A 21,757-nucleotide genomic window follows, 5' to 3' on the forward strand; every position below is an offset into this window, starting at 1 on the left:
TGATGTGCCGTTTACACTTTAGGTAAATCAAAGTAGTATGAGCTTTTATTTTGAAACTAAACGTACCGGAAAAGGATTCTCATAGGTGCGAAAGCAAAGATGGCGGAAGAGGAGAACGAGTTTGAAGAATTTGAGCAAATAGACTTTTTAAGAGATCGACATGTGCGATTCTTTCAGCGAACACTTCAGGTGTTACCTGAGAGATACGCCTCACTGGAAACGACCAGGTCAGTTCACCGGAATGAACAGAGATGCTCTAGTTTGTGTGTTTTGTGGAAGAACTTCACTAGCAGCTAAGCTAGGTGGTCTTCACAGGCAGTTTTGAATGGAGGCTAATGCTAGTAGCATAGCAGAACTGCAAGCACCAGCTTAGCCAAGTTATGGCAGATGAACCGAGATGTATTAACACAATGCAGTGAGGTGTTTATTATTAAGTGATAGGTCATTTTATTATCATTGTCGTCAAAGGAATTGGTCTCACTTAAGTGTTGCAGCGAACTGTAATTTGTAAATTTGACTATTAACTATGTGGTTCTGCTTTTTTATTTATTTAATGGAAAACGCCGCTTTACAAACTAAACTAGTCTTTCGCTATAAAGAAAATGTGTCTCTAATGCAGAATGAACTGAGAGGTTTACTATAATTTAAGCAGAATAAATGAAATGAAAAGTAAGTACTACAAACGACACTAGAAAACAAATCATAGGAAAGATATTTTATTAGGTTTCATTCATTTTAGAGTTAGTATAAAGGTGACTGAAGAAGCAGCCCCCGGCAGCCTACACCTATTGCAGCATAACTAATGGAGGATTCAGGGTCACCTGATCCAGCCCTAACTATATGCTTTATCAAAAAGGAAAGTTTTAAGCCTAATCTTAAAAGTAGAGAGGCTGTCTGTCGCCCAAATCCAAACTGGGAGCTGGTTCCACAGAAGAGGGGCCTGAAAGCTGAAGGCTCTGCCTCCTATTCTACTTTTAAATACTATAGGAACCACAAGTAAGCCCGCAGTCTGAGAGTGAAGAGCTCTAATGGCGTGATAGGGTACTGTAAGGTCATTAAGATAAGAATGGGGCTTGATTATGAGGAGCAGGTTTTTAAATTCAATTCTGGATTTAACTGGGAACCATTGAAGAGAAGCCAATATAGGAGAAATATGCTCTCTCTTACTAGTCCCTGTGAGAACGCGTGCTGCAGCATTTTGGATCAACTGAAGACTTTTCAGGGAGTTTTTAGGACATCCTAATAATAACAAATTACAGTAGTCCAGCCTAGAAGTAATAAATCCATGAACTAGTTTTTCAGCGTCACTTAGAGACAGGATGTTTCTAATTTTGGAGATATTGCGCAAATGGAAGAAATGTGTGTGAATGATAGGGAAGGAGGTGTAACAGTGAAGGAAAATGAGTACCTGACATCAACCATCCAAAGCGATGAACAGTCCAATAAGAGGTGAAGAAGAGAGTGCAGGCAAGGTGGAGTGAGTGTCAGGATAGCAGAAAGAGTGAAAGGTAAGGTTTACAAGATGGTAATGAGAACTACTGTGATAGATGGCTTAGTAACGGAGAAAACAGGAGGTGGAGCTGAAAGTGTTAAGATTTTCGAGAGACGTCTGTCTCGCCCTAGCAGCGCCTGTCCCTCTCCTCTGCTCCTCTTTAGTTCGCCTCAACATAAGCTCGTCATATTCTCTTATATGATTTACTCTGAGGTGTTTGACGAGGTTAGTGGTGTTGCCATGACCCCTCACTGTCTTGCCACATGTATCGCAAACCGCGTCTTGGCTGTTTGTGGAGGTAAAATATGTCCACACATGACTCCGTTTACGCTCAGCCATTGTTGTGAGCGCGCATGCCAAGAGGACTGCCACACATTTATACAGCCGTATTTCGCATATGACTATGAAAGGCGGAAGAGGAAGTAGTTCTTTCCAATTTAGAAGATCATAATGTATAGTTTCTTTCCACTGTGTTCCTGTTAATTATAAACTACAAATTTACCCCAAATTACTAAAATATCAATATTTTAATATGAGAATCGATTCTAGAACATAAATAACTGGTATCGGAGGAATGGATATTTCAGTATCGATCCGCACACCACTACAATAAACCACGTCTTACATTGCCTCTGATTTTTTGCATTGTCACAAATATATTTGTAATAAGTAAAAATGAATGTAAATCTCACCTTGTTTTTAGGTTGACCATCGTGTTTTTCGCCCTGTCTGGTCTGGATGTGCTGGATGCCCTAGATGTGATTGATCGGAACGTCATGATTGAGTACATCTACTCACTACAGGTTCTGCCTACTGAGGATCGTAAGTCACACATTTTCCTACTTTTATAACTATTTAGCAGCTGGCAGTGCAAAAAAAAATCATTGTCAGTAAGAATATTATTTTTTACAAAGGTTAACATTAAGTGGTAGGTCAATACAGCTGTCAGAATAACTAGTTATTTCCTGACTGCATTAATCAGGCATTGCATCTTTGCCTACATTTGTACCCTGTTTCCTTGGTGTAATATTCCACAGTTAAGTTTAACTAGTTTAGTACCTAAATTGAACTGCACTAGAAAATAAATCAAAAAGATTTGAAAATTATGGAATTCATCATCAATCTCTGGTGCTGTTAGCAAACGCGATGCTGGTAGGGGGTGAAGGTTAGTGCGTGTTAGTCCCTAAGATATCATCAGGCTATTACAGAGAGACTGAGTTACTGTGGGATTGATGGGCTCTTGGGAAGTTCAGCTTTCTGCCTTTTTAAGATTTTTACCCCAGGATACATTTCAGGTTTTTCTCTTCATGTTTGTCGACTTCAAAGCTGTCGAACTTGAAAGTCTAGATTATGAAACCGACTTCCAGGTGTTCTCCTCGCTTACCCTGTTACAACTGTACCGTCATTCGTCAGGGAAAGTTGGACTCTAAATCTTTAATGACTTGGGTTTTTTTGTCTCTAACAAGCCAATCTGTGCCATCTGTTTAGATGCCCATTCAGTTAATTATTCAAGCCATCAACAGAAATTACAGAGGGGTAGCCATGCCTGATTGGTCTCGGTTTTGTTGCTGCCATATGTTTGGCGTCACATTGATTTCTTGTCATTAGGTGTGAAAAACACAACTTAGGAGGCACTCGAGATTTCCTAATGTATCATAGGTATGGAAATAGATCTCTGGCATGAAACTGCAGGTGTTTCGAGTGATTTAATCTTTATATTTATGCATCAATAAAATTATAAGGTGTTGCGCAGCAAGTGTAAACTCCACAATAAGTGAGAATTGCACCTGCCACTCAGGTCATAATGATCTGTAGATGTAATGGTGATAAATGTGCGACATGTAACAACTGTTTAATTATCGTATGTTGAAACTGCTGCAGCATGCTGTCCACTGTAAGTGGTGTTTCTGTCATAACCAGGAGATGGCAGCAGTGTTCTTTTTTTATTATTATTTTTTTGAGAATTAAAAAAAAAATCTAGTAATGCTTTCTTTGTCCCAGTTTTTCTTCACCAGTGTAGAGTGATGACCTTTTGTTAAATATCTGCCCTCCCTTCTGCTCTTGTCTTTTTTTCAGAATCCAACCTAAGTCGATGTGGGTTTCGGGGATCATCACATATTGGAATCCCTTACAGCACTAAGGTACAGCCATCGCCCACCCCAGCATGTTTTTTGAGTTTATGTTTTGTAAAAACTAAAGCATCACCTTCTTTTGCATTAGTCTTAGAGGCGGTTTCACTACTATTATCCCTATTTTTCTGTTGTTTTCTATATTTATGGTAATCCTGCTCCAAATATTTTGTTATTCTTCCCTCCAGCTGAAGGATTAGTAGTCAGAACTATTACCATCCTGTCTACAATCTCTTCCCGTATAGCTTCAGTGGTAAAAATAATATCTCCTGCTGATGTTTTCTCCAGGGCCCAGGTGTGCTCCATCCATATGACAGTGGCCATGTAGCTATGACCTATACTGGGCTGTGCTCACTGCTGATACTTGGAGATGACCTGAGCCGGGTTAACAAGCAGGCCTGTCTGGCTGGTCTGAGGGCGCTGCAGCTGGAGGATGGCAGGTCAGAGCACACCCGCACATACATACACACTCTGATTTCCTTCAGCAGCTTGAATTAAATACACCTGAGGTGGTGGAGACAACGAGCAGCCTTAACACTGACTGACTCACATTGGATTCTGCAGTAGCAGTTCTGTGTCCAAGTCTCCAGGCACCCTGATAACAGTTTGTACAGCAAGAAAACAATACAACTCTTGCAAATCTTTAGTGGGGTAGACCAGTGAAACCCTTTCTGTTTGTGTAAAGAGGTTTAGCTGCACATTTATTCCCTGACATATCTTATCTTATGTTATTATTAAAAAAGAAGTGCAGTTTGATCATTATGTCTCAGTGTTTCTACATGATAAAGAAATGCTGCTGGTGTAAATGAAAGGAATCAGTCAGCATGATTTTCTGGGGTGTAATTGTTAGAAATGAACATATAAAACTACAGAAAATGTCCTGTAATTATAAGACAGAAAGCCTTTGTTCATTTCCAGAAAATGCGTTTAGTTTTGGTTTACTGTGAAAACCACTGTAAAAACACAAAAAACAGACAGTTCTACAGTAGATGGTGGAAAAAAGGAACTGTTCTGTCATTCAGTTGTTTATCTGTTACTTAGTTACCTTGATGAAGTATGAATGGTCGTAGGAGAGGTCTTTGTCAGTGGAAAAAAGATGCAAAACTACAGTTAAAAGTCCAAAACGTATGCCCTCTTTCATCCAGTGGGCTGAATTAGAGTCTTTGCCGAGCCGATTCTGGCCTCAGGGCCTTATGTTTGACGCCCCTGTTCTATAAATTTGACGACTCTCTTCTAACCATCACAGCAGGGTAAACCTTCCCAAAGCGGCATTATTGTTGGCGTTGGTCTTTGCTCGTGGGAACTGTGACGTCACCACATCCCTGTAACTATTTATAGCTGTGCTTGAGGCGTGCTGCCACAACACAGAAACAATCGCTGGATCGGTGCGGGAATAAGAATAGAAGAAAACGAAACGGGCAACAAAGCGATCGAGAGGATTTTGGCTCATCTGGTCAAACGACCGATGAGCCAGTGCCGTGGCCAGACGTCTGCCAAACATCTACTCTTCCCATAAGTCAGCCAGAATTTAATCGAACTTGTGGGTCTTTTTCCATTTTCAGAAGATTCGCTACTCCTCCAAGAATATTGATCAGATTTTAGTGACACTTGCACACAGTGATCACCTATTACGTGTTCAACCAAATTTCGGTCAAGGCCGAGGTCACGTGTGTCGTTTTACAGCCAATAACCTGCGACCTGTGATGGATCGTGAGCTTAGATCTCACATCTTACTTTTTCCACAAAATATCTGTGCCCTCTGTAGCATAGAATAGAATAGAATAGAATAGCCTTTTATTGTCAATGTAGATGTACAATGTAACTTTTGGCACCCCCACCGTTCATAAGGGCGACAACGGTGGCCAACGACTGCCAGTATCTTTGACAAGTTCACTTCCTGTTAAGAAAAGTAACAGCCGCCTCACTAATGATTAAAAAAAATGGTCCAAAACAACAGCTAGCAACATTAATCAGCAACCTCTGAAAAACCAAATGACAAATAAGTGTTTACTCTGCGACTGCCGGCTCCCTGAAGCGGCACAACCAATGCCTTAGCAGTTTTATCTGAGAAGCTTTATAAAAATCAAATTCAGTATTATATACATCTTCAGTATGGGCAGCAGGCCTATTTCCAGTTGTTTATGTAACTCATCCGCCTCTACTGCTTCCTCTTTCTTCCAGTTTTTACGCAGTGCCAGAAGGAAGTGAGAATGATATACGCTTTATCTACTGTGCAGCCAGTATCTGTTACATGCTGGACAACTGGTCAGGCATGGACATCCAAAAGGCCATTGAATACATCCGAGGAAGTTTGGTGAGTAGATGTTAAAAAATTAAAAAATAAGATTGTAAATTTGTGTGAAATGTAGCTTCCTGATAACTGGGTGCAGCAGGGAGCAAACAACAACACCGCTGTTTGTGCACCATTCAGAGCAGCGCAGCAACATTTGAATGAGAAGAACAGGCCACCCACCTTCAGCAGGTGGCACTCTGCCGAGAAATACTTCATTTATAATAGATGGAGGGGGCTGAGCAGTGCGGTGTGGTCTTAAAGCTGTAGCAGAGTGTTCTTTTCCCCCCACCCGACCAGGAGGGAAACAGGTTTTTTGCACCAAAGTGATATTTTTATCAAGAGCTCAAGTCCTCGAAGCAATGCGGGTTCCACTAAATCCTTAAATTGATTCTGTATCAGGACATGCTCATATAATTTTGGCAGTTATCACAAGAGGCTTTTATTACATAGTTTATCATTGTTTCACTAGTGTGTTGATAACAGGCTTCCAACTTTTGGATGGATACCAATTTTTTTTTTTTGCATAGCAGGTTAATTATTCGTGAATGTAAGTATGCCAGAAGCAGTGGATGGTGGGTGGTTATGTATCAGAGGGCCTGTTTATGAGCAGCCACGTATCCATTTACAAACCTTATTGTTGAGGCGTGATCAGATCATACACAGGGACAAAACACTGTTGGACTTTCCCGCGTACCACACCTGTCGTTTAGTGTGAATTTCGTATGAGCTGCCTATTGTAGCAGGTGGCGATTTCATAAATATGTGTAGAAAGGAAAAGAAAGAAAAACTGTCATTTTCCATGACAGTTTCAGCTTCTTTTAAAACAACAGGGTAACCTTATCTGCGCTTGTGAAACGTACCCTGGTTCTCATTTGTAATCTCAAAATGAGGCCACAGAGCCCGTTCGTTTATTACTGCAGCTTTCTGAATTAAAAGATGGATGTGTAGTTAAAACATAGATTTAAAAAAAGAAAGAAAGAAAAAGAAGGAGTCGGAGCTCTGCTAGCTCTCTCAGTATATGTTTATGTATTTTATTGAGATTATATAGTTTCTAAAAAGTGAAACAGATTGCAAGACAAATGTGTTTAATTCTTTTAATAAATTGGGTGTCAGTGTGAATAAATATATATTTAGAAGACTGGTGTGGTGCTTTTTAATTTTTGCTTACATTTGAACCTTTCTCTCTCTAGTCCTATGACAGCGGGTTTGGCCAGGGAGCTGGGCGAGAGTCACATGGTGAGTCTGATATTATTTTAATTGTTTATGTTATCAGATAAGTAAACATTAGAGGAAGAAAATTATCGCACTTTGCAGCACAAATGTCTTTGAATAATGATTTGATTTGTGAGTTCATATCAGATCAAAGGATTTGTGGGTGTGTTCGCCTGTGTCGCAGTAAAGAGTATGAACGTCCCCGATGGTGCTAAGTGCTTTAAAGGATTAGCCATTTAAATAACTCGCTATAGATACAGTACCTTGCTCTCATTAAGCTCTCCCCCGCTCGAATTAAACCCTGTTATTCTGGCACAAAAGCCTTCATCCTACATGCTCTTACACACATACACACACTTCTCAGTAACACATCCACTGTCACCTTCTTGGCACAGTGAAGAAATCGTTTTGTGGTAGCTTTGTGAGGCGCTGTGAACGCATAAATTACATCTAAAACCGCTCAAAGGCACAGATTCTAGTGCGTCTCAGTGATTTCCTTCCTTGAGATAAATTCGACCTCTGTGATTACAGCCTTCATTGAGACTCTGCTCTCTTCTGCAAGCATGCCAACTCTCTGTCTGAAGGCTGATTACACATCAGTAGAGATGCAGAGTAGATGCCCATCCACCCCTAAAGTGTGTTTGTTCAGCAGCAAGGCCTCCCACGCTGTTTGCTTTGCACTGTTTTGCTGATAATTGTGTTAAATACATAAAATGGGGTATTATAAAAACTATGTGCAGGGTATACTTTTCTCGTTTTTCTTGCCATGCATGGTTGTTTTCTTAAGATGGTAAGAAAACAACCTTTTTCTCATAAATACACCTCAGAGAAATTCCATAGATGTCACCCCTCATGTTTAAACTGCGTTATCAGTGTGTTTGGGCTCATTGTCATGCTGAGAGATGAATTTGCTGCCGATCAGATGCTTTCCAGATGGTATTGCATGGTGGATCAAAAGCTGATGGTGCTTTTTCACATTTGTAATTTTACCAATGTTGACGAGATTCCCAACAGCAGTGACTGAAATGCAGCTCCAAATCACAGAGCCTCCACCCTGCTTTACAGATGGCTGTAGACACACTGTTGCACGTCTCTCCTGACTTCCACACATGTTGATGATGATTGAAGCAAAGATGTCAAATCTGGGTTATTCACTAGTATAGCTCAGCCTTTCTCCCTGTTCCCCTCCCTTAAGAATGACTTCTTAACAGCCGACCTTCATTCTTATCATTCAGTTTTACCTGATGAAGCTTTAGTATGATGCAGCTCTCAGGTCTTCAGGGCTTTGCTGGATTTTTTTTGTCCTGTTTCATAAGGACATGAATTTCAGATTAAGTTCATCTCCTGTTTTTTTTTTTTTGTGTGTTTTGTTTTGGGCAAGCCACTTCTTCTTTTATCTTCCACTTTTCCTAATTTTTTCTTTGAGGTCAAACCGCACACCATGCCGCAATGTGCCAAATTTTGGGTTAGTAGCACTTTGGGAATCACCTTGTTGGTCCAAAAATAAAATTTTATCCTTGTCAATTTATGTTATATTTGCCGTTTTGGGAAGATTAAACTAAAATGAGAATAAATTATGTGTATTTGTGACCAGGTTACTGGTAACAAAGTGCCTAAACATACAATTTAAAATAAGTTCCTTGCCAAGTTGTCTGTTGTAACACTAGTTCATCTCATGAGTTGGGTTCATTTTCATGCCACCTCTTTTTTTTACATCTTTTGAAAATTTTTCGGTCGAAGGACTTGACTGAAAATGAGTGAAAAAGCAGCCGATGTCCAAAAATGAACTTAGAAACACTTTGGGAAAGCCTGGAGAGCTAGTGCTCAAGACCACTTTTAAGTAAAGTGACAAGGTCATACTCCCCAGATTATTTAAAATAAATCAATGAAAGTTGGCTCAAGCTTTTTGGACTTCACTGTATATGTTGGCACAGGAGGAAATAAGGTTACATTCAGATGTGAATATTTGTTATACTTTCCAAACAGAAAGCTGCTTTTAGGGTCTATTTTTATTATAAAGCTGATTGTTCCCAACCCTGCGGTTAGAGTAAACGGTTAGGATTCCCCTCAGTTCTGTTTGACATTTATATTTATCTCCTCTTCCTTCGCCTCAAGCAGAAAGGGAGCTAGACATGGCTGATTATAGGCAAGTGTAGCATGTTGGCAGATTTACACTCGTGACCCAAACACTTCACCACGCCTTTTCTTTGTATCTCCCCTTCACACATTACCACGTTCACACAAACACAGATAAGCTGGCAGTGATGTTCATAATGTGTGGAGGTCAGCTAGAGGAGCTGTGATAATGAAAGCAGTTGACAGCTGGGTTGTAGAAGATGGCTTATGGCTCCTCTGATAACAGCTTATCATCAATCAATCAAAACTCTCATGCTGGTATTAGTCCAGCTGTATGATGCTCTGTTTTCAGTCCTCGAGTCTAAAAGCATCTCTAAAGGTTTTTTTGAAATACTGTGAAACATAATGTAGATCTATATTGTTCTGGCTTTTCCTGCAAGTCTCACGTTTAGCCTGTGAGTTATTTGAGCCCACACACAGATATGAAATCTGTGTTTTGATTGCCATGCCCTGCAATCATCTTGTTTGTCACCAAAACATATGAACCACCGGCGCTGCTTTCCAGTTCGAATACATTGTCAGATTAGTCCAATTTAATGAGCCTGTGTTGTGTTTCTAGGCGGCTGGACGTACTGCGCCATAGCCTCTCTGTGTCTGATGGGTCGACTGGAGGAGGCGCTGAGTCAGCGGGAACTGGACCGGATCCGGCGCTGGTGCATCATGAGGCAGCAGAGCGGTTTCCACGGCCGCCCAAACAAACCCGTAGATACATGCTACTCCTTTTGGGTGGGAGCTACATTAGAGGTAAAGACCAGTGTGACAGACACGTGCACGCATATAGAGACACCGTTTTGCATGCATTAAAAGTGAAGCTGGGTGCTGCACTAAATGGATATTAAAATACCAGCAGTTTAAGAGGAAGTGATTCCTGTGCACCAACATGGACGCACAGCCAAACCGGCTACTGAAACACGAAACAGGGAAGCTCAGATTGCAGCACACAGTGAGGAAGTGCTGCTCTTTTTCCTCCTACAGAGGCTATTACCCTACATCTTCACACTGGGAAAAATGTGGGCCTGTCGATAGTCTCATTTATAGAACCTTTTAAGATGTTAAGTTAATGAAATTTCTCTTTATTACAGTATAGAAGATGTTACATTTTAGAATATATTGGCATTCACTAAATGTGAATCATTTTTGAAAACCTCACATTGTCTAAACTCCTGGTTTACTGGGGGATTTAATTGCTTGTAAACCGCAAACCCCTCTGAAACCCTACAGCGTCACCTGATATGGACATGCAAATGTAACTGTACATCGTCTAGTTAGTCGGTGCCGTTGAGTCCCCGTGTCATTTCCAGCTACTTTTTTGCCACAGTTTTTGAATTTTTACAATTGCAGGAGTATGCTGAAATTATCAGGGTGGATGTGAAGGAATGTACGATGAAGACAAACTGGAGGGACAAATATTTTTGCCCCTGGGGGAAAAAACTGACCACAAAATAGGCTGGGGACAGAAAAAGTCCCAGCATTTTACTTCTTTCCTTCAGCCTGCACAGCATATAAAACACTGGGACATGTGGTAATTAATACATAGGTTGGTCTTCACATCCATATACGCTAAAAGCCTGACCTAAATACACACACACACACACACACACACACACTTGTGCAAAAGCAAACCCAGTACAGGAAAACAGTGGATTTGTGGGTTGTCAAGCGCCAAAAGGATTAAAATTTCACAGTCAAACAAAATATTTGCAGATGGCTCACACTGAGGCTTGATGTTTTTCTCCCCTGATGTCTGTATATAGAGGGAGAATATCAAGTGTGTGTAATCGCTGGTTTTCACCTTTGTGGAAATAAATGTTGTCATATGTGTGTGACTTCTCTAAACATAGTCTGCTCTGCTTCTTTGGAAATGAGTGTGTACTGAGCCAGTTTAACCTGACAATAAACAGCACTCTAAATTTATATCAATGCATTTGTTTTTTTAGAGTTTCTTGTAAATGTTTGTTTTGGGGGGTTTTTACCCTTATTTTCCAGCTGTTAGACGTGTTCCAGTATACGAACTTTGAAAAGAACCGGAGCTTCATCCTGTCCACGCAGGATCGGTTGGTGGGCGGCTTCGCCAAGTGGCCAGACAGCCATCCAGGTAAGCATCTCACAGTACGCACACATACTCATTAGGTAAATTGCAAAAAGTACCCGACTGCTCAAAAGCCTAGTGTGGATTCCACCCATAGTTTTTACAAAAATGCAGTTTTGCTGTTTGTTTGCTTAGAGGTTATTTTTGTAGAAGGCTGATTAAGGTTACTATACTTTGCTGTAGATCTAAATATCTCAAGGATAAAATGTGGTGGATGTAAGCAGTTAGGATACCTTTATTTTCCTCTCTCTCTTACTGAGCAGTTTCCATGCCCTCCACAGGTACAGGGAGGTCAGGGTGGAGCTGTGGTTGCCAGTTTTATTTGAGATCAGCGGATGAGCTCTTGTAACCCTAAACTTCAATGGTCTAGTTGCTCGTCTGGTCCGTATTTGTGCTTTCTTCCTCGCCCTTGTAATGTGTAATTGATGAGGTGGTTGTTGTTGGTAGCTAAGGACACAGCAGATCGGGCTCCTCACGTTACAGGAACAAGGCAGGGGAAGACAGGGTGGAAGGAACAATGAGGTGAACAGGGCAGGTAGACGGTGTGATGACAAAGCCGTGTGAATATACATGTACAAAGGAGAGTTTTAGGAAATAAAAGAGACTGCAGCAGTATGGGAACAGATACCACTGGACTTCTGTGTGCGTGTGTGTGTGTGTGTGTTTGAGCTGCGCAGTCATGCACAGGAAGGAACTGGCTTGGGAAGATGGGACAGTAACAATAGCGTGGAACAAAAGAAGGTGTTGTGTATTTGTTTAGCAGATCTGCACCAAATAAAGCCAAATATACTTTGAACATTTGGCACAGCCCAAGTTTGTCTACAGGTACTGTTTAACAATCTGATTAACAGGAATATGTGGGATTACACAGGGTAAGAGTGGCTGAAATTCCAGTTTAAAGTGATTAAATTGAACCAACAAAATGTCAGCTGTTTTTTAATAAAATCAAATAAAATCCACAGGTCTTTTCAGCTAACTTTTTTTGCTGTAAATGACGTGACAGAATTTGATCAAACCAAATGGTTGTCACAAAGGAAGCCCTGGCCTTTATTGTATAGGTGTCTCTGCTTTTAGAACACTTACAAGAGACAGTTCGTGGCCCGAAGGCGGAGCTTAATGATCAAAGCAGCCTTATACTGATTCATGTTGGAGGGAGTGCTTTGAAGTGGCATTAATCAATATAGTGCTGTGCAAAAGTCTCGAGTCACCCTTGTTTCTTTATATTTTGCTAGGGAAACGGGAAATGGGTGCAGCGATTTATTGAAACATATTCAAAAATAAAAGGAAATGCAGGATATAAGGGGAAAACAGAGGTTGTACAATTCTGAGGAGCATGAAAGTCAATATTTGGTATGACAACATTTATTCTTCAATGTAGCCTGAACTCTATTAGGCAAGCTTTGTTGTCATTTCTTTAAGTAGTCTTTGGAAATAGTTCTCCAGACTTCTTCAAGGACATTCAAAGCTCTTTTTTGGATGTTGATTGCATTTTGTTCCGTTCTCTGTCAAGACGATCCCACACTGCTTCAATAATATTGAGGTTTGGGCTCTGGGGAGACCAATCTACGACTGATATTGCCCCATTGTGTGGTTTTTCTATCCAGGTATGCTTTTACTACTCTGGGAGTGTGTTTGGGGTCATTTTCATGTGGATCTAAATCTAACAAGAGTTTTCTTTATATTTCCATCAATTTTTACAAGATCCCAACACCACTGGCTAAAATGCAGTGCCAAACCACGATAGAGATCAACCATGTTTTACAGATGGCTGTGTAATTTAGCACACCTCAGCCTCCTCTACCTGTTTGCCTTCCTTTAGAGTGGCTGATGTTAATAGTAGATGGATCAGCTGAAGGTTCAGATGCATCTCTGGTCCCATGTCAGGTTTTTGCCATTTTTTTTTTTCCTGTTTCTTAAGGACATGACTTTCAGATTTGTCCAGTTTCTTCTAACTTTTTAAGAGCACGCTGCACACCATGCTAAGATATGCCAAGTTGTAAAGCTAATAACTCCTTGGAAATCATCTCGTTGTTGGAAAAATACTGGGGGGTTTTTCTTTCTTTGAGTTGGTAGATTCAACTCAAGAAACGGAAAGAAACTATTCTTTTGTGACAGGCTGCTAGTAACAAAGTGCCTAAAGATACTATTTAAAATTGGTTCTTTCCTAAGTTGTCTGTCACACAATTCTCTGTGCTACCTGCTCGGACCCACACATTTAGCACTTAGCTGCTAAAGAGCCAGCTAGCGGTATCATTATTTGTAACTAAAACAGAGTTAACAGAGGTGACTCTGCTTTAACGATAATGTTCATCTGCATCTCTGGGTAAGTAGACGGTTTGCTAAGTGGACATTGATAATTTCCTTATCAGTCAAACCGTCTCAAACCTTGGACTGATGGAGACGTCTCTTGTGTTCAACCTGTAGTTTGAGTCCTTGTTGACTCCTGATTGATGCCACTAATGGTGCTTTGATTGATTCTAATGTCTGTGTCCAATCATCTGTCATTTCATTATAATTTAATTACTGCTCATTTACTGGCTCGTGCAGCTTTTACTCTCGTCCCAGGGGAGGTGAAACGACCACAGAGGCGACCTGCATGCATTATTTATATCTACTTAAAGGTTCAGTGCTAGAAAACCATATGGAGGAAGGTTCTTATGTGAAATTAGGTTTTTGTTTTATTGACTGCATATGGATGGGTAAAGGGACATTCAGCACGTTTATCTTATCCAGGGGTTAAACTGGGGGTTATGATGGAGGTCAGGACTCAAGACCATACAGAGATTTTTCATTACTAGACCTTATTTGCCTTCTTGTTCCTGTACTTAAGAGGCCGGTTATGTTTCATGGTTGTAGTCTTCTTGAATTCTTACATTAGACTTGAGCATGAAATTGGAAAGCTCCCAGTAATATGATTTAAAGCTAGTAACAGTACCAGCTCACCTTGATACTGCAGATAGAATATTATGATGGTGCAAAAAATGCCAACAGCTCTCATGGTGCTGTATAAATCCTGAAGATGACAGTTTTACTGTAAATGAGGAAAGACTGTGAATCTGTTTAGTAATGTACCTCCTTCCTCATTTCTTGTTCTTTGACATATTTGTCACCCTTAATTGTTTCAGATCATCAAACACATTTTAGTATTAGACAAAGATGGCTTTGTTGTACTTACTCGTGCTATCTAACCTGCCCTGCCTGCCCTCTTTTGTTAAATCATAAATTAAATGTGCTTAACCACAATCTTTTTTTTGGAAAGCTGGGTTTAGTTTCGCTAACCACTCCCAGGCCTGATTACTGCCAGACCTGGTGAATCAAAAAATCACTTAAATAGAAGCTGTCTGACAAAGTGAAGCAGGCTAAAAGATCTCGAATAACGTGCACAACATGGCACAATCTAAAGAAACTCGAGAGAAGCTGAGAAACAAAATCTCTGGCATCTATCAGTCTGGAAAGGGTTATAAAGCTATTCCTAAGACTTTTGGACTCCAGTGAACCACAGTGAGAGCAATTATCCACAAATGGAGAAGACTTTAAACAGTGCTGAACCTTCCTGGGAGTGGCCAGCCTGGCAAATTTATTCCAAGAGCTCGGTGACCTAGAATAACTTGGAACATCATTTAAAGAACTGCAGGCCTCACTTTCCTCAGTTAAGGTCAGAGTTCATGTTTCAACAATAAGAAAGAGACTGAGCAAAAATGGCTTCCATGTTTTTTCTCTGGCCTCATCAGTCAGTGTACGAGTACTGCAAAGGCTACAGGCCTGTCACATACAGGTGTTTGTGCTGTGATGCATGTTATCATCTCTGACCTAGTTTCTTCTTTCCCCTCTTTCAATCTCTCTTCCTCTCTGTCAGATCCTCTTCATGCATACTTAGGGCTATGTGGTCTGTCCCTGATTGGAGAGCCCAATCTGAGGAAGGTCCACCCCGGTCTTAACATCACCCAGAGAGCCTTTCAGCACCTCCAACAGCTGCAGCAGACATGGAGAGACAGCACCGACACCTGCGAGCGTCAGCACTGAAAGCGGGATGAACCGCGGCGCTCCCTCTCAATGGCTTCAGTTATCAGCGACGTCGAACAGTTACCAGTCAAGGAGGACTGGACTTGTTGAAGAGGTTTGGCCACTTACCCAGAGGCCATCTCATGTGAGGACTGAAGAACGCTCTTTTAAGACACTCTTTACAAAGCAGTAACTTTGGGGCGCTCATTTTAAATCCATCCAGTGCAACTCTTCCGTTAAGAGCCACACACCTCACGTTTTTGGCTGCCTTTTATTCGCACAGTAGTCAATAACGGTGTGGTTTGTGGTTCGTGGGAATAAAAACGTGCCAGAAAGTCAAATTTGAGCTGCTAAAAACTTGAAATTTCTGATGCCTCCATTGTTCCATTGAGTTTTTAGATAATGGCCTTTTGAGCTTTGCTGCTCATCATCATTGTGAACAATATCTTCATAGCCAAGGATCAAAACTCTAAATGTACATGAGAAACATTGTAATAAGTGTTTAAGGGGGATCCCTGGAGGGCTGGGAGCATCCACACTGTCTTTTTATCAGGTTTATTTGCTAAGATTATGCTATTGCTGAGTAATGTCTCTATATTTTAAACATACTAGGCAATTTTAAGGTGGAAATGTGAGAACTGTTAAGGTCTCCTTTTCATTCAAAGACTTTGAGAATTCGAAGCATAGTCTTCTTTTCCTTCTTTTGCTTTTGCTTTTTGTTTTGTTGCCCTTGTAGCATTTCCATCCTGACATTGCTTGTGAACCTCTTTAAAGCCTCAAGCTCTCATGTCCCAAAGGTGACACCAGCCCAGGTTTACTCATCTCCCAGTTTCACCACTGCAGGCTGTGTGCACTGATCAAGATTTAAATTAAAGAGCTCCTGGTGTGAAATTAATGGAAAAGGTGGTTATGGGTTTAGCTACAGGCAAATCATTTTAGAAAATATCATTCTGTGCCTGCATTTTTCTCTGAAGGCTAACAGAAAAGAGATTGAGCCTCTCCAGGGAGTTTGTTAAGAAGGGGAAAACCACCTTCTTTCCTGCAGAGGTAGTAGCTCCTGGTTGTAGCAGCAGACCCCATCCTAACACCCCACAACTCCTGCATCCTGACCTGTGCTCATTCGCTAGCTTGCATGCTCCCTGCAAGGCGCTAACCAGCCTGAAATCGGTAGGAAAAGATGAGACAATAGCATCGTAGCTTGAGGAAATGTATTCCTTTGAACCGTGCAGTTATTTTCAGTGCAGAAAGGATGCAAGGTAACAACAGAGAACAATAAGCATGAGCAGAATGGACCACAGAGTGTCGGGAAACAGAAGCAAGTGTTATCCCAACGAGCTACTTGCATCCCCCCCCACCGAAAATATTCATCACAAAGTTTTTAGCAGTGCTCTGACCCCAGACCCCCAAATCACTGAGGCAGAGCTGTTAGGGTTTAGTGCAGAGGCGCTCAAAGGAACGCCGCTCACATGTCATTTAGGCAACCTTTTTGCCCTTTTACCCTTGACCCGAGGCAGAGAGTTTTAAATTTCAAAAACAACCCAGAGTGACACACGACACTGAGTTGATCACAGCCGCCACCTCCTGCCCTCACTGAGGTTCTCTCATTCCCCCATAACCATCTTCTCCCAGCCACATCCTTTCATACCGGGGGTCGCCGTCTAAGCAACCACCACCTGCAGTGGTTGCACCCTGACCGTAGACTGCATACAACAGCGGTTCCCATAATCCTTTTCTTTTCATCCCGCCATCTAAACTAAAGCCGGACCTGGCATCATCTCCCTTTCCTCCAAATTGACCTCGTTTTCAGTTAAGGTTACAGACCAGGGAGACGGAGGAAAGAAGACGGGAGGAGAGGTGAATAAATAAATAATTTGAGCCATCTATTATTAAAAGTAAACCAATGTAGGCTGACGTCTTCTCCTCGACTCCCAACAAAGCCCTCAGTGTTATATAGCCTGGTTTTAGCACAAAATACAGCTACTTTTTAGCCAATGCTTTATCTTTCATGTTTGCATGCTTTTCCTAAAGCGACAGGCTTTGCTGCAGTTATTCTTTTTTACTATAGTATCATTTTTCCTAAGATTTTGTTTCAATCTATCTTTTTCCGATGTTGCAGTTCTTGAATTAAGCCTTAGATAAGTAAAGAAAGGATCTGAATTAAGAAAAAAATGTAAAAAATGTAATTTTTTTCTTAATTGTAATGTCATTTTTTTAAGTCATCATCATATTCTTGAATCAATGTGTTGTGATTTGCTTTGTTCTGTAAGGAAGAAAACTGTTACTTTTGCTGCACCTCTGTAGAGCCAGATCCGGTGAAATTTAATGATCTGCATCTTAGGACGTCACTTCTACTTCCTATACAGATTCCTCAGGCCGTCCTCGGCCTGTCACTCGCTCAAATTTGACTTTGAAATGTGCCTCGTGCAGCGTCGTTTTGGGTCAGTGCTCTGTGAATACTGCTGTTCTGTACATGCAGCATGGTTAAACTGGGTTAGGGATGCTCCTTCTGTTAACAGATGCCCAGGATATTTTTCTTTCCTGGAGGAGGAGGAAGAGGAAGAAACCATCTACTCTAAATGCATGTAAACTTACAGGAAGAGTCACGACGGCTCTCTAAACTCTTTGCTCCTCCCATCTTTGTTAAATGTGCTTATACAATCAGACTGATGTACGATCTGACTGATGGAAGGGATTTTTAACAGAATCTGCTTTTTGGGGTGTTTTTGTTTTGTTTTTGTTTTTTCGCTCTAACGCTCCCCGTGAACACTTACTTAAAAAGCATGAAAGATTGGATTAATGGCTCTGCCACGTGACTGCAGATGAAGGCTGTGTCTCAGCAGTTGTTATTAGAGTCACCTGTTCTCTCCCGCGGTCGCATCGCAGTCCACTCTGTCCCAAAACAGGTGGACGACAGCTTTGTGCTTTTAGCTGCAGTGAAAACTGTTTTCTTTCCGAGATCCAGCGACATGTGGTCAAACCATAAACCCCTGCTTTGCCATCAATAAATATACATAATGTAATAATGAATAATGTAAGAATAAAGGTAATGAAATTTATTTTTTCTATGCTTTGTAGAGATATTGAGTGTAGATACACATGTAAATGTCTATAAATATGTGACTTCTATCGTGCAAGAGAAAACCAGGTTTACGGCGACGTGAGTGAGACTGTTAGAGGAACTGGATATGCAAATGTTGGCATGTGATGTACTGTTTGTCTATAGCTTTGAATGAAATGATGTTGGCTCTGGCTTGGCAGTACAAACTGTATGTATGGTAAATAAAACCTGTACTAACTGTCTGAATTGTTTTCTGTGGGTGGGTTCATGCAGCTTTTCACTTTAGATAAGTTGCACTTTAGCCTCAAAAGCTGGAGAATTTCTTTGGTACAGAAGTTAAAAATAAAGGTTAATACAACCTATAACGATATAGTTATAATAGTGTATAGCTCAGTAAAATAAAATTCAAAATGGCAACATATATTTTACTAAAGTAAAATCTGATTTGAAATCCAAATAAGGAAGTAAAGTATATGTTTAAATATAGATCTGTCCACCCTTTTTTTTTGCTATGTGTGTGGGTCCTGGGTGCAGGGTTTGAATAAACCATTAACATGAGAAAACGTGATTTTCAGATAGACAGATGTGTCACATGACCTATGAAAGACTTCCTGTATCTGTCCTTGTGGCTGAATCAGCCTGTCAGAGAAAGTTTCTCTGCTGCTGTCCAGTGCGTGCTGCGGAGGTGGTTAGGTTTGTTACTTCCACCAGAGTTTTCAGCCAATCACAAAGCCAGCCTTCCTGCTCCGTACACTGTGCTCGCTTCAGCAGACGGATAATGTCCATTTTGCTGTGGTTTGCAGCTTTATTAGTAAACAGAGCCTGCTCATCTTCCAGTTAAGCCTGTTGCCGTCATGGTTGCGTGGGTACACCTCCATCAAATCAACATTTGGTCCCAGGACAAACAAGGTCGTGTAGCTGTGCTCGTCGTCACCATCTCTTTGGTCTCATTCACAAGCAGATGATTCCTCGCAGAATGCGCCACAAAATCATCCACTAGTGCTCTATATTCCTCCTCTTTCTTATCACTAATACATCCAGCCACTGCAGAATCGTCAGTGTTTCTATAGGTGCCATGATCAGAGCTGTACTTAGAATCTGAGGTGCACAAAGTGAACAGGAATGGAGACAGCCCGTCAGCATGTCAGGCGATGATAAGCCAGTCTGACAAACTGTGGCCTGTCTGTCAGGAACTCTGTAATCTGGGAGATGGTGGACAAATCTACTGGCCCCTCTTGAAGTTTTTCCTTCAGTATCAACAGCTTCAGATTCAGAAAAAAACAGTTTAGTTTTGTCCCGTGAGGCCAGTGTGCATCATCTGCACAAATTATTGATTTTGCTTGTTAAAAACAGACTCATTCCTGGAGGTGAAAGGCCGTGGGGGTTACCAAAATTGTTCGAAAATGCAAATGATTATGTTCCAGATGTGCACCAAAAGGAAAAAAAAACATACTGTATATCCCATGTGTTTGTTTTTAATAGGAAAGAAGGCTTTTCCTCTTGTAACCAAAAATACTGATAGAAATTTCATATAGCAAGTAGCCTGTAGCTTTTGAAATGCCTTTATCTGCACAAAGGTGTGATAAGGAAATAAATCCTATCCCTGCCTCCCTGCCACTGAGACCCTCTTCCTATATGGGAAGTTTCTTCAAAAAGAAATAATTTCATAAGGAAACCTAGGCCTACAAATGCTTTGGCTTTATCACTGAAAGGACAAGATTCCTAACATGAATGAGATTAAAATGGGAGCAGCTCAAACATCCGCACTGCAACTGTCTTTCCCATCAAGCTCTGCTTGATTCTGAGTGGAAGCACCAGAGCTGTCAGCCTGTTTGGCCTCATAAAGATCCCAAAAAACTTGAACATTTTGAGCAGTCTAAAGCCTGGGTATACGGAGACATTATTTGAAACTTTGGCGATATTTATAATAAGCACCCACAACTGCAACAGCAATTACAAACAATCCACAATAACATCCATTGGCTGCTGCTTAAAATCCCTTCTCTCCTCCTCTTTAATCATTAGCTGCAATAAAATCTCACAGAAAGAAATAAAGCAAGAAATCCTTAAAACACAAAATGATCAGAAATGTGATCTTCAACTAGTCCTTTCAGAGTCAGTCCCTGTCCCCTCTTTGCACTAAAACATCAGTATGCACTCTCACCTGTCCACCTTAAAGGTCTTGGATCAGCCTCAGAATGAAAGCAGGACCAAGTTTGGATAAAAGTTTTGATCTTTGCTACGGTGGGGAGAAACGTGCTTCTCCTGGGTCTGACGGGTCACGGCATAGCACTTTTATTCTCACTATTGTGAATCTTGTCATCCCAGCTGTCATGCCAAAGATGGATTTCCCCTTGCTTAATGCCTCTTGGATGGAAGTATCTCATGCTAAATACTTCCTTATGGCAAAAAGAGACAAAGCAAGTGTTCGCTCCTTTGGGTGTTACATGATTCATGCTGCCCACAACAGCTGAGTTTCTTTATGAAAGGCTTTATTTCCTTTCACTGTGTCCTGCATATGGCTCGGTGACTCAACTGTTGTTGCTTTATTTTTACATCGAAAGATGACAGCTGGTCGGTATTTTCCCCCAATTTGCCTCAGTTGCCTTTCATGTTTCTACAGTGTGGATGGCTTGTGTAGTGAGTAAAGCTGGGAGTTGATTTTTTCCCCTCTGCTTTATTAGGTCAGTGACTGAAACATCATTAAAAGCTGAGGGGGAGGTGGGGCAGGGGTCCCTCTGGATACAGATCACATGTGCAAACATACATGGAGTCCCACCTGGGAGCTGCACAGCACAGTCACAGACTTCACTGTTGGCACTGATAGGGTAACACGAGCCAGGCTAATGGAGCCCAGTGGCACTGATATCCAATCTTTGGACATTATAAAATGTTAAACAGCAGTGGATCTTACATTTTACCCCCCACCCCCCAGAAAGCAATAGAAATACAAACATGAGGTTAGGAAAGTATTTTTACCCAAGTGATTACAGCCTAACCCAGACTGGTGATGTCTGGAGATATTCCCTTGGCAGCAAGTTGCAGCTGTGGCTTGGGTGGAGTTCATCAACACCTCTCATACTCCCACATGTATATCTGCCAGCAAAGACGACCTAATATGAGTCGGTAAACATCGCTTAATGCAAACTCAGTCGTCAAACGAGTTGTTTCTACTAAAACAAGTGAAGAAATGCAGCATGTTTACCACTCTGCCTTTCATGTGATATTAATGACTCATCTGGAACGATCACAGGCCCTTAGGTGAACTAATGTGTGCTTATAAAACATGTATTCTCTGTCAGTCCTACTTAGGGAAACACGTTAATCAGTGCTTTATATTGATTTT

General features: G+C 41.1%; 1 protein-coding gene across 1 annotated transcript; it reads left to right on the forward strand.

Moving 5' to 3' along the window:
- Window positions 1-58: 58 nt before the first annotated feature.
- On the forward strand, window positions 59-18,653 carry pggt1b (protein geranylgeranyltransferase type I, beta subunit). The gene is made up of 9 exons (XM_003446126.5): window positions 59-227; window positions 2,196-2,314; window positions 3,569-3,633; window positions 3,910-4,061; window positions 5,803-5,935; window positions 7,105-7,150; window positions 9,822-10,006; window positions 11,249-11,357; window positions 15,208-18,653. The coding sequence occupies exons 1-9, from the start codon at window positions 100-102 to the stop codon at window positions 15,372-15,374; spliced, it is 1,104 nt and encodes a 367-aa protein (XP_003446174.1). The 5' UTR covers window positions 59-99; the 3' UTR covers window positions 15,375-18,653.
- Window positions 18,654-21,757: the final 3,104 nt, after the last annotated feature.

Source organism: Oreochromis niloticus, linkage group LG12, assembly GCF_001858045.2.
Source record: "Oreochromis niloticus isolate F11D_XX linkage group LG12, O_niloticus_UMD_NMBU, whole genome shotgun sequence".
Taxonomy (NCBI): Eukaryota; Metazoa; Chordata; class Actinopteri; order Cichliformes; family Cichlidae; genus Oreochromis; species Oreochromis niloticus.

Bases quoted from the DNA above. Each gene is read 5' to 3' on its own strand.
- pggt1b (XM_003446126.5), top strand. From the start codon at position 100: ATGGCGGAAGAGGAGAACGAGTTTGAAGAATTTGAGCAAATAGACTTT. The intron at 3,634-3,909 runs GTACAGCCATCG...TGTTTTCTCCAG, and splicing joins GAATCCCTTACAGCACTAAG to GGCCCAGGTGTGCTCCATCC. The intron at 11,358-15,207 runs GTAAGCATCTCA...CCTCTCTGTCAG, and splicing joins GTGGCCAGACAGCCATCCAG to ATCCTCTTCATGCATACTTA.